This window comes from Pseudopodoces humilis, chromosome 9, assembly GCF_049639895.1.
Source record: "Pseudopodoces humilis isolate 2021_Gansu_Grassland_sample_001 chromosome 9, ASM4963989v1, whole genome shotgun sequence".
In the NCBI taxonomy this organism is placed as follows: Eukaryota; Metazoa; Chordata; class Aves; order Passeriformes; family Paridae; genus Pseudopodoces; species Pseudopodoces humilis.
In genome coordinates, this window is record NC_142208.1 from 16,681,254 (window position 1) to 16,694,658 (window position 13,405).

General features: G+C 44.4%; 1 protein-coding gene across 1 annotated transcript in view; it reads right to left on the reverse strand.

The window, feature by feature from the left end:
* Nucleotides 1–13,405, reverse strand: part of TLL2 (tolloid like 2) — an 85,958-nt gene that overhangs the window by 46,874 nt on the left and 25,679 nt on the right. Inside the window, exon 2 of the mRNA XM_014250242.2 lies at nt 7,104–7,214. Coding sequence (XP_014105717.2) covers nt 7,104–7,214 — 111 coding nt within the window. The remainder of the gene's footprint in view (nt 1–7,103; nt 7,215–13,405) is intronic.

Below are 13,405 nucleotides of genomic sequence, written 5' to 3' on the forward strand. Positions count from 1 at the left end.
CCTGCAGAACCTTTATTACAAGCAAAGGGGAAAAAGGAGATAGATGTCATTTCTCTGTTTGTCACAAGTCTGGAACAACACAGCCAAGTGTGTAAAGGAATACTGCAAGCCCAGTAGTCCCACCTGGTTTCAAAGCAAAATGCCATACTGGAAAGACTCTAGCTGAAAGAAAACCAGAGCCTGCATATCTGTTGGTGGGACAGGTGGAGTAAAGACTCTGGCATCTCTTGTTGCTGCTCAGGCAGATCACAAGCAGCACTCACTGCACAGGAAGGCACTGGCAGTCCCTGAGAACAGGCAGATGTGGCCAACAATCTGACTTCCCTGCTCCTGACAGCCGTGCTCTCCTGACTCAAGGTTTCTCCTCCAACCTTACAAGGGAGATCCGTCCCCTTTGCACACATACATGCTCCATGCTTCGGCATCTTGACTTGGTCCCCTTCTCTCCTCTCCTACCATCAAGCACCAGACTGGCAGATTCTAGTCCTGTGACTAGAAACAGTGCATCCCTAAGATGAGCAAAATCTCTCTCAATAATTTCCAGGAAAGACTTCACGCTGACACTCAGAAACCCATAAAGAAAAGCATTTGGTGTGAAAATATCAAACCCAAAGATAGGCATTTTCTAGTGGAAGAGTCTTATCTACAGGGGGAATGAGAAGGTTCATCAGCTAAGTGTATGGGATTCCTAGACAGTTGTCTTTGTGCTGGAGATAACAGCCAAGTCTGAGAAGGCTGAAATAGGACTAAGACCCTGGGCTGGGAGAAAAAACCCACAGTATACGCTTTCCTGCAAAGAGAAGATCACTGGCTTATTGCACAGAAGTGTATATTTGGGATGGGGTAATTCAGAAAAGCAGAACACTCTTGGCCCTAGAGGACTTACTCAGTTCTTCCAAAGGGGAGCTCCTGCTTTGCCTTACAAACTACAGAACTGTGGGAAATTCATTTCATGGTTCTCTGCTCTGGTAAAACCCCTGACTGAATCGACTTACAGAGGTAAACATTTGGGCTAGTCATAGGAAAATCATTTGGCACAGCTAACCAAACCTCAGCATCAGGCTAGGCTCTAGGCACCTACCTTTCCACTCTTGGGACTCCTCTTCCTGTTAAGAATCTGCCTGGATTGCAAAGAGACATCCCCAGAGCGCATGTCATGTGTTGTGGAAATCTGAAAGGAGCTATGCAGACAGCTGGACAGAGCCCTCAGACAGGTCTGTTGGAACAAAGATGCTCCTCTACTCACACAGGAGGAAGCAACCTTCACTAAAGATTTCCCAGGGAAACAGCAGACCCCTGCAGAGAGTTCACAGATGTGGGTTATGTTACAGCACGTACAAAGTTACTTGCGCTGCTCCTGGCCAATTATGACCAATACAGCTCAGGTTAAGTTAGCACAACCCATAGACTTGCTGTAAGCCTAAATGAATTAAAGGTTGGGCTCCAAGCAGCCCTAAATGCTATGACTCTGTGGTTCTGTGAAATCCAGCAATGCTGACGCCCACTCCTACCCTGAATCAAGTGACACTACAGTAGAGCACCAAATATGAGTTACAAGGGGAAAAACAGCTGAGTTTGGCAAGCATGTGTCAAGTCAGCTGAATTTAACAGTCTTGCTTTCAAATCTATAAATCAGATCTTCCCTGGAATCTCAGTTAGTCATGGTCTAAATCCCTGGATTTTGCAGTCTTCTAGAAGTATATTTTGCACCAAGTTAAATTTCACTAGAAACACACAAGTAGCGTTCAAGAGGACCCTGATATAAGCACACAAGCTCTCACAAAGTGAAACAGCAGAAATCCTGCTTGTGACTGCCACCAGTACCTTAAGTATTCCACTTAATTCCAGCAAGGGAGGTCTTGCTCTCCACCCTGAAGTTAAGCAGCACAAGTCTTAGCAGGAGCGTTTCTCTCCAGCGACCTATCCAGCAAGCAAACCCAGCTTACATGGGAATCAATGCTTTTCCCTCAAGAATGGAACCAGAGACAGTCACCACGAGCATCTTAAAATAATAAAAACCAAAGCACCCTGTTGCTGGTCCTTGTGCAGATGTGGTGGGGCAGCAGAGTAGCTGCCTGTATTTTCACAGCACACTCAAGACCAGCAGAGCTGCTGCCAATGAACCAGGTCCCTGCTCTTAAGAGAAGTTTTAATGCAGGACTCCTGTCTGCCTCATTTGTCAGAGAATTATCTGCATGAATTTTCTGTCAGAGCCTCCAGTCACTGACAGCAGCCTCTGTTTCCCCAGATTTCAGTAGAGAGCCTGGATTCAAATATATCCCTCTCCCAGCTGCACTGTTATCTGAAGTATTACTCTAGCTAGAAAAGGTGCTCTTTGAATTTCTTCTGCCAGTCATTTGTGGCAGTGTGAAAGGCTCATCAAGGCCTTCAAGCCATGAGCCTAAAAACCTCTCAGGATGAGAGGTAAAGAAAACTTGTTTAGACTGTTCTTGAAAAGCATTCTTGGCGACAGTGAGATATGGAGTCAGCTTCTCAGCAGCAAGCCCAGCACAGCATGGCAGCAGTGAGGGCAGCCAGACCCCCTTGGCTTCTGATCTGCTGCTGCCAAACCCTGAAAAGACGTGCCCTTCATACTAACAGAGGTGCCTTTCAGGACTATAAACTGGCTGTCTCTATGATACAAAAATCAGGTAAAGGGGCAATGTATCAGAAAAGTCCTCATAATCCCTAAAATGCCAGTAAAAACTTAAATCAAGCCAGTTAGCATTAAACGGACACATACCTCTAAGAGGCATGGCAAGAAATAAGGTTTTCTTCCTCTGTGGCTAATGCTTCAGCAGATAATCACCTTGTACCAGTGGACTCATTTGGGTCCAAGAGAGAGGTGACACTGCAATCTCCCAGCCTGCTTCTGGATTCTCTTTTTTTCTCACTGCAGCAGATGAATCCTCAAAGCTTTCAGTCAAATTTCTTCTAAACTAAATTATATTGTAAAAGTAAATATTTTCACTAGAGTTTAAAAAAAAATATGAGAAACTTTTCAGAACTACAAGCTTTTTGAAAAATCTTTCATCAAAGCGATTAGGAGTTGGTGATGCATGGGCTTGCTGAGATAGCAGTCACTGGCAGATCTCCAAGTAACAGATTCATTTCATTATGTTCTGAACCATTACTGTCTCTCTAAAGGTTCAAATCCTGAGGGTATCCATTTCAACACCACTGCATGAGAACACCTGATTTTCATAGTAAACATAACATCTAAACTTGATCCCATAGAAGCAGAGGGAGGCAGCTAAGACCTGCATTTTAACAATATGCCTCATTGTTTGTCCCTTCTTCTAGCTGCAAAACATTTTTAAGGAAGAGGAGAAATTCCTTGTCTGGCAGATTTTTTATGGTATTACAGATGGTGACAGCAGGATGAGCAGGTGATGTGGAGGACAGTTTGGTCTGCAAAATATCTTATAATATAAAGCAACAAACAAAGATATCATAAGCAAGTCTCTGAGTTTAGAACTTAGGTTCAAAGGAGAACAGCCAATGATGAAAAAAAAATAAAAATCCTGGTTTAGAAAATTAGAAAAATCTTAACTCAAAGAAAGGTCAAATGTTCAACTTTAAACAGCTCTTTTGCCAGATCATTGATGAGAGTAAAACTAGGTTTCAGGTAAAAGGGCTGAGGTTGAGAGACCTGTGGAAACGAGCCCAGAAGTCATGTAACAATCACAATCTAAGATTGGGTTGGAGGACAGTGCTTTAGAAAAAACCTTCAGGGAAATCATGAAAGGGTCTTGACAAGCAATCATCTAGTTGGTAGCTCCGAGCCCTCTTGGAAGAGCCCATCTCCTGGCATCCACTCACAGTTAATCTGCACCACATGCAAATACCCTCTACTAACTCACACAGCTCAGAGCTTTAGCCAAGTCAACAGAGATCAACATGCAGACACCTAACAACTACTTTGATTAAATGGGCTCCACTCAGCCAGAGACCACCACCATGCCTGCCTTTCCCTCAACAGGGCCTGAAGAAAACTCCACTTGTATAAATGCACCAGAGAAGGTTATTTGCACACAACATGCTATTGAAAACCTACTGCCATTTTCAGATGCTTGTACTCTTCCTGATAAATTTTTAGGAAGGAAGCACCTCTGGAGCAGATGAGACTGCTCACATGAAGTAGGACTATCAGGTCACATGCTGCACTCCAGAAGGCTTAAAGTACATAACACAAGTGATGCAAATCCATGTGTCATTTCAATTCCCAATGTGACCACTAACACAAAAGAATCTGGCAGAGATTACTGGACAGAGAAATCCAGACAAAGCCAAAGAGGAACATCATTGCTGGAGCACTGAAGTAAAGTACCAAGGAGACAGCCACCCTAAAATCCACATGAGCAGTTTTTGAGGGGATTGCCAGAGAGCCCTGAGCCAGCATTCCTCAGAGGGAAGGAACCACGATCCTGCTCTGTGACTTTACCAAGAAGACAATGCTATTCGGTCCATTGTTTTCAGATACTAGGAATAAAACACTAACTCAAATATTTGCTGAGAAGATTCTTGGAAACACTGAACTTCAAGGCATTCCACTCTAAAGCAGGATCACAAATTTTTAGTTTCTGAAAAATGAACATGGCATTTCTGCAAGCAGGAAATTAATGGAGAAAACAAGCCTGAAGCACACTCATGCTGTGAAATTAAGCTCAGTACAGAGTTCTGTGGCAGAATCCAAACAGCTCTCTGATTCCCTGCCCCTCTCTCCCAAGGACCCAGAGAAGTACCTAGCTATTTTCTGGACAATGACTGGGAGAGGATGAAGAAGGGGAAAACTTGAAACATCTGACAGTCTCTGTCTTTACCAGGCAAGGCACAGCTTTCCCTCAAGCAGTACAATGTGGTTGGATCCAGAGGACCACGTGCCCCATCACTCCTAAGCACATGGGAACCTCAATCTTCCTGCAGAGCCTGACAGCTGCAGGTGCTCCCCACAAGCTGTTAGGGTGCACACCTATAAACAGCCTAGCAGTGTGGCACAGTCTTCCCTTCTCCTCCCAGCTGAACAGCATTTTCTGGGAACACAGGAACAGCAGCAGGCAAGAAGAATGCCTGGCCTAATAACACGTTCAGAACTGCAGCTCCCAGATCTGCAGAGCCTGTGTGTCTGTATATACGTATTAAGTACTTCCTCCACTATACAACTAATCCGATTAACAGCTTTAGGAAACTCTGAAATGTTATAATTCAAGGGGTTCCATTCATAAAGGGTCTTAGGCTGTTTCTGTACAGAGGTTGCATTCTTCCCACTGGAAATAAAACAGGGACTAGGATTTTCTCCCAGGGAAGAATGGAGCACAATTTCCACCATGCTGAAGTAGGCCACCCTCTTACAATTCACATGAGTCTCAAACAAGCCTCACAAGAGAAAAATCAACCCTTCCTGCCCCTGCAGAGAGCCCCTCACAGGGCAGGTGACCATAGAGATCCCCCTGTGTGTGCTCTTCAGAAAGCATCATTGTCACAGGGGCTGCCCATTTGTCAGCTGCACTCCCAGGGCTACAAATGATACCTGCTAGAGATGAGGACAAGGCAAAGTAAGTGAGGTGACATCCCCATTCACCCAAGGCAAAGCATTGTATGATGCACCAGTAAAAAGTGCAAGGAAGAGACTGGTCCAACCACACCACACAAGCCATGGCTGTTAGAGACCAGAGCCAGCATTACATGGTACAAATGTGAGTTATAAAATCCAGTTCATTTTCCAGATGGCACAGGTCTGGCACCAGTGCCAAGTGAAAGAAATGCACTAGACATGACAACTAAAAAAGTTACCAGAGAAAACCGATACATTCAAACATCATCTGACTTTGCTTTCCCAGTAGTGTCCTCATCTAACTTCAGGAATCAACAAAGGGATGTGAAAGAGATTAATGCTGCCTGTCCCACTTAGTCCTCATTTTCTGATATGTCTTCTGCTCCTAATAACCTACCACCTAAGAATGTGTGCCAAAAGCACGACATGAATGAGCTAAGTGACATGGCAATGCAGGACAATGGCATTTCCAGGTAGCTACCCATAATCTGAAGAACTGGACAGCCCTTCTCTATCTAGAATTTCAGTTACACTGACAATTAAATATGCCTCTGTTGGATGTATCATCTTTCACCCTCATCCCAATGGGAATCTGGAACACTCATCCCCAAATCAGACCTCCATGGTACTTAGATGCTCTGAAGCCAAAGCTAGGCAGTTACAAGGGAAGAGAACCAGCCACCAGTGCTTTCAAATGATAAAAGAGCTGAGTTGCACAGTGGTCAGGTGAATATACAATTTCATTGATTTTTGCCTCTACCCACTCTCTCACCCTACTTGCTAACCTAGAGGCAGAACAGCAAAGAAAAACAGAAGTTTGTTCTGACCTTCTTTGTCTCCAATCCCTCAGGTACCTCTCAGAGCTCAGACTTCCAGCAATTTCTCTTGCTGCATAAAGTGAACTAGAGGGAAAAACACTGTGGGGAGCCCTCTGAACCACCTGCAGAGTGTTTCAGAGACTGTTAGAGCTGGAGTCCAGTCAGAGTTCCTGAGTCAAGAAACACCTTTGGTCTGGCATGAGACCGAGCATACATTAGAGCTGCATCGGGGGACAAAATGAGCACACGCTTTACAGAAAATCAGTGCAATTGTTAACCTATTTTGATTAGGGTATCACTTCTAGGGCAGTCTGTATGCATGACTGCAGTGGGTTTTACTTGGTAAACAGCTGAAAAAATGTGTTATTCCATTAAGATCATACAGTGAAAGAAAAAGGAGCACAATAAGAGTCAGAACTCCTGACAAACTGAGTGCCCAACTTCAAACACATTTCCTTCCAAATTAGCAAAAAGGTATTTCCTCATAGAAAAAGACCAGTGCTATAAATATGAAAATCTCCCTCAGACGAGATAGGATTTGGCTACATCACATTGTGACTTGTTTTTTCTTTAACAAATTTCAGAGTAGGATCCCACGCTCAGTGCCATAACTAAGCTCCGCACACACTGCCCCGGCTGTGGGAACAGCAACACGAGTGAAGTGGAAGTCCCCCTTCCCTAAGGACAAAACCAGGTGAAAAAAGGCATCACCACCCCAGGGCTGCCCTTACCTGAAGTGTGTCTTGCGTTGCCATCTGAGTGCTTTGTTAAGTCAACAGTTCTGTCTATTTGAAACAACTTCAGATCATCTTCATCTAAAGCGATATCTCCCCAAAAGGCAGCTGGAGAGAAACAAAGTGCAATTAGTTTAGTTTTTATTTTGGAAGGAAGGTACAGTTCCCATCTGACTTGGAGCACACCTGAAAGGCAATGACTTCATGGACCAGAAAAAGGTCAAAGTTCTGAAAGTACAAAGAGTGGACATCAGTGGAGGCCAAGGGACAGCGCTTACATTAAGTCACAACACAGATCCACCAAAATGAGATGATTAGCTGGGACTCCTTGTGCCACTCCATACAGGTGTGACTCTCAACGAGGTGGTGTTCACTCCTCATTAAAGCCTGTGATGGACCTGGGTAAGTCACAGCTCAGAGTGAACAATGTGTATAAGTCTGCAGGACAGCAGTGAAGCACTTGAGCTCAGCAGTGTATACCCAAAAGCTACGGGACCTCACACACCCAGACACACTGCATTGGTCCCAATCCAACCTGAGAGCCAGCCTACCACTTCAACTTCGCTAAAGAAACACCAGTTATTTGTCCCCTTGTGGATCAGTTCCTTAGATTTAAGTTTGAAGAGTTTTTAATTTTGTAAAAATATTTGAATTTCAGTCAGAAGTCAGCAAAATAAGGTAAACAAACGTATCACTTGACATTCACAGCTCAGAGAAACAGACTAGAAATCATTTGAGTGCAAAAAATTATACCCCTGGAGTATCCTGGCTGAGTTGATGCTGCATAGTGTGTAGGTACCATTTTGAGAATTTGAACAAAATAAACACACAGGCAATGAGGCAGCTGACCAAGCCTAGCAGATCTTTCAGAGATAAACAGATTACAGAGCTCTTAAAACTCATACAAGAAGCCTGTACAGGCTGATGAAAAATAAGAAAAAACAGAGCAAATTAATTAATGACACAGTTGAAGAGAGCTCAGTCAGACAGACAAGGAACAATGCTAAGGCACTGTCTACAACAATGACCAGATTTGATGAAACTTCTTTTTACTTTTCTTGTTAAGTCAACATTTACATTACCTTGAGGGGGAAAACCATCCTGTTGCTACACTAGAAACATAACTGATCAAAGCACATTAGGCCTGAGAAATCAATGTGCTTTACCAATCGTCTCCCTTTTACTGCCAAGATCAAATGGAATTTAGACCTTTGCCTGAATATCAGAAACTTGCAATCAGATCCATGGCAATTGCATTAAGAAAGGTTAACTAAGAGTTTTCTCTGACACAACGTGGTACTGGTTCTGATGTAACACCTGATTCCTCTACTCTGCATCTCAGCACCTCAGTACAAGAGCATTTGCCTATGTCACTGGTCTGGGATGAGGGCATGGAAATAAATCTTTGCTTGCTACTGCCTGCTACAAGCAGCAGAACCCTGGCATGAGCAGAGGGTGACTCTGCTGCTTCTCCCTTTCCCTGGGATAAAGCCGTCTCCCCTGTTTACCTGGCCATGGCAGCCTCAAGAGAGGCTGGCTCCAGCTTTTTGACAGGGTCTCTTTAAAATTGCTACCAAAACCCAGTCCCAGAAGTGGACATAGTGACAAATGTATACACAGACCAACATCATTAGTAACTAGGGTAGACCCTCCATTTGCTACACAAACACAGAACTCGGGATCTCCCCAACCTCTGGGCAATCCAAGCCATCACTCGAACAGAGAACACAAAGCACAGGCAGATCCCCACCAGGTAACAAGTCTACCAGTACAGCCAAACATGCTCTTTTTCCTGCAATCTGAGGAGAAGACATTTTCTCCATCCACAGAAATTACCTGCCCAGAACAATGTGGCAGTCAAGAGGCAGAGATGCAAATGGCATCCCATGTCATCCAATTACCTCCCCAGCCACGTTTGGTAAGGCATTACTGTACTGGCCACCTGCCAGCATTCCCTATCCTCTTGTCAACCTACTGTCCCAGCTAATTGCCACCACCCTGGGCTCTCAGTGGCTCTTTTCCACTAGTACCACACAGTCTGTTTCTCAGGCTAAGCTAGCCATGCCAAAACACAGCTTTCAGGGCAATCCTGCAGCATGGATTTACACCAATGGAATCGTTACTTTTTCCTTCCCAATGGAAGGCAGCAGTTTCCCCCCAGTTCTAGCAATGGGATCTCTTTCTGTTACAAAGCCATACATCATCCTGAAAGATAGCCCACTACAAAAGCAGAATTTCCCTGGCATTTATTTCCAGCTCTCTGCAGTCCCAGCATGCTCCAGGGGAACCGTGATTTATCACAGTCCCCAACCAGCTGAACAATTTTCCTTGCTGGAAGTCCTGGCTGAGAATGCTACACTGCAACTTCTCCTGTGCTGTCAAAGTCCCCTTCCCAAAGACATGCAAGTCTGAAAGCCTGCCTCCACCCAGAGGGAGCCATCCCACAGGAAAGCCCAAGTACTTTATTTTAAAGGGTCACAAGTTCAGAGCCTGCTGGCAAATGAAGCATCTCAAACCATACCTTCTGGTTTCTTTTACTAAGTTCTCCTTTTTAATTTAATGTGGGAGGAAAAGAAAGAAAGAAAAAAAGAAGGAAAAGGAAAAGGAAAAGGAAAAGGAAAAGGGAAAAGGGAAAAGGGAAAAGGGAAAAGGGAAAAGGGAAAAGGGAAAAGGGAAAAGGAAAAAGGAAAAAGGAAAAAGGAAAAAGGAAAAAGGAAAAAGGGAAAAGGGAAAAGGGAAAAGGGAAAAGGGAAAGGAAAAAAGGAAAAAGGAAAAAGGAAAAAGGAAAAAGGAAAAAGGGAAAAGGGAAAAGGGAAAAGGGAAAAGGGAAAAGGGAAAAGGAAAAGGGAAAAGGAAAAGGGAAAAGGGAAAAGGGAAAAGGGAAAAGGGAAAAGGGAAAAGGGAAAAGGGAAAAAGGAAAGAATATAAATCTCCAAACAGCAGGCTAACAAGCTTGGAAACCAGAGTTTCTCTTGGCAGAGCTCTGTAGTATACACCCAGGTGCAAACTCTTAACACACAGTGCAGCAGCATGCCAGCTTTTCTTTGAGAAAACACATCAATTGCTCTGGATAGTAAGAACAGAGCAGCTCTTACTGAGCTTGATGGGGCCAATGTGAGAGACTTTGCTTCTCTGCTGGACTGGTAACCTGCACCAACCACCTGAATGCTGAACCTCACCACCCCCTCAGCATGTGCAACCAGACAGCATTTGTCTGCTGGGCAAAGGGGAAGGATGACTGTGTTTAACAAACAATTTCAGCACCAAAATGAAAAAAAGCAGCCTGGAAAGCTGTCTGCAGTCTCAGCACATTTCTCCCACAGGAAAACAGTCCACAGGCTGACGTCTGAATTTTGTGCTGAGCACAGAGGTGCCATGACACCAGGAAAGTAGGGTAGGTGACACTGGGAAGGAGAACGCTTCCTTCTGGGCAAAGGACAGGCTCAACAGTTTTTCCAGGTGCTTCCCCCACATCCAGAGCCCAAAACAATCAATGTCTTCACAGTCCTTATTTGCCACAGTAATATTTTGGGGAGTCCCCAGCAATGTGACAGCACAAAGCGTCTTTCTAAAAACTTCACCCCCTTCTCTGTGAATCACCTCCAGCTTGCTTCTTCCCCCCTAAAGCCGCCCTTCTCCTATTCCCCACTTGCATTTTCTCCTTTCTCTGGTTCTGAGTAGCACAATCATATTTCAGGGAAGAAAAATAATTTTGCTGTCTCTCATGAGAATTCAATTCAGAAGTGTTTACAACTGTTTAAAACTTTCATTTTCCATGAAAAGTCTGTTTCATACAGGTTTTTTGAGAAGAATCTTGTAATTTCTGGGTTTTTTTCTCTCCATCAAAGACACATACGGAAAAGAATAAATCACCGAAAGACTATGGTATTCTGACAGAAAACTAAATAATATTGTTCCTAAAAATACATCTCAACCCAAAATGTACTGCTGCAATTTGATAAAACCAGGCTTATCTGTAACACTTCAAAACAAATTCCTGGGGATGGGTATCCTTCACCCTCACCACAGTCAGCTACAGAAGTTACAAGCTTCTACAAGAACATAAGCCACTCGAGGTGCCAGAAGAAAAATGTAACTCCATACTTGAAAAACATCACTCAGTGTCTGTGTCTGTACTGATCTTCATCCACCAAGCTGGAGCAATCCTTTCATCCATTTGCCTGCCACAAACTCTTGCCAGGAAGACACACTTCCAGCATCAGTATAGGCCATAGGTTTACCCTGATGACAGGGACCAGCAAAGCAGTCACCCTCTGCATGCTGTGGGAGACCACTGCAATTTTCCCTCCAGCGCTGATCAGAACCAGTTGTGACAGAGATTGACAGAAAGAGAGACTTTGGAAGCATGTATACCCCTGCCTGCCAGGAAAGCACCCTCCATCCCCCCTCCACCTCAAATACAGACTCACCATCTGAAGATTTTATTAAAACATGGCAGGTTTTAAGTGCTGAATGGGATCTGAACCTAGATTCAAGACTATGTCTTCCAATTTGAGTCAAAGGGGCCCTCTTTCTAAGAGGTCACACTAAGCTGTGTATGTCACCAGCCCAAGGATCTTCTCTGCATTTGCAGCTAGCTGGCACAGCTCACACTGACAGATTTCCTTTCAGTCCTTCTAGAAGAGTTCTAACACAGTTTTGCTGCTCTTTTTGACCAGGTGTCCCACAGAGCAATACAGTAATGGGCAGGTTAAACAAAGAGCAGTGTGAACCCAAGTAGGTGCCTCAGATATGTTTCATCACTACTCACAATCCACACTCAATTTTCACTAGCATTCCCAGCCCCTGTGTGTAGATAATATCTGGGCTCCCAAGCAGAGGTACCTCATGACCTGTGCCAGTACAAAATATAGAAGGAAGAAGTGCTTGCACAATTAACCTTGGCATCTTCAGTGAGCATCACAGGCAGGTGACTGACACAGCCTGACACAGCCCCAGCTGTGCCACCCAAGTGAGGAGCCACACCCTCTGTGCCTCAGTGCAAAGGTAGGATGTGCTCTGATCCCACCCATGAGATCAATCACATGTGCAGCTCTAAGGCACAGTCTCTATCCCCACCCACATCTCTGCCCATCATGTACATTATGGAAAGGTCCTAGGGCACCAATTAGTTCCTTTTGTTCTAGAACTGACTGTACCATGTCCAAATAGTACAAGAGAAAAACAATGTCCCTCCCACCTGAGCAACAGGAGCACCTGGCAAGGGGTGCTGGGCATACGAGGGCATGGTAACACATCCCACCTCATGGCAAACAGCAATTCCTCACGCACCAGCAAAAGCATGCCAAGTTATTTTTGAGCATTTGCAGAATGCTTCCCAAACTGACTGGTCTGAGTGGTGGGAGATTTCATTTTCAGGGCTAGCCACGCTCTCGTTAGGGCTAACACTTTGCAGTCTAACAATAAGAAAATAAATCAACAGATCAAAGCACGTTCCCGGCAGCTCCATATTTCTTTTCTCGCAGGAAGACAGGTCGGTTGCTGAACCTCCTGCTGGCACAGGAACCAGCAGAACAATGTTCTGAAGTTTGCTAAGATTTATACCTTAGAGAAAAAACTCAATACATTCCTCAGGGCAAAGTAACAGCTGTGTCAGAGGGAAAAGCAAAGCCTCAAAATAAGGCAGAAACGAGTGAAAGAAAAGAGAGAAAAAATCCCAGACCAGCAGCTTGGAAATAAGGGCCAGATCATGAGCATCAAACACTCAAGAAAAAGGAAGATGAGAGACTAGTAAACAAAAAGCATAAAAACTGCCACATTCAGGCATTGTGTTTTCATCCAGATCAGTTTGTTTCTCCTCAGTAGGAATGATCAGAAGTTTCCCACTGGCCACCTTTGGGGATAAGCTTCCATGGAGGCTCTGGTGGTAACCAGCTCCACTCAGCAAGGGTGTTTGGAGTCAGAGCTGGTGTCTGGCCTCAGTGGGGTGTCCTGGCAATAGGGACTTGGTGATTCTATTTTCAGTGGGAAGTTCCCCTGTCCAGGGAGCACATTCTGTTTCAGAAATTGCTCTCAGTTTGCATAGGAATGTCTATGAACATGGCCTGCTTCTAAACGGCAACAAATATTTCAAAAACATCAAAATCTCCTGGGAATCAGAGTCCAAACCCCTATTCAGATTTCTGCAGAAACCTAAACTGCCTAAATTATCATGTGTAGTGCTCCTAAAGCAGCCTCTCTTGGGAAGTGATCTGCAGGACACCCAGTTATGAATCCTGATTAATATTCAATGGATTTCCTATCCTGGAAGGTGACAATGCAGGAATAAATAAATACTT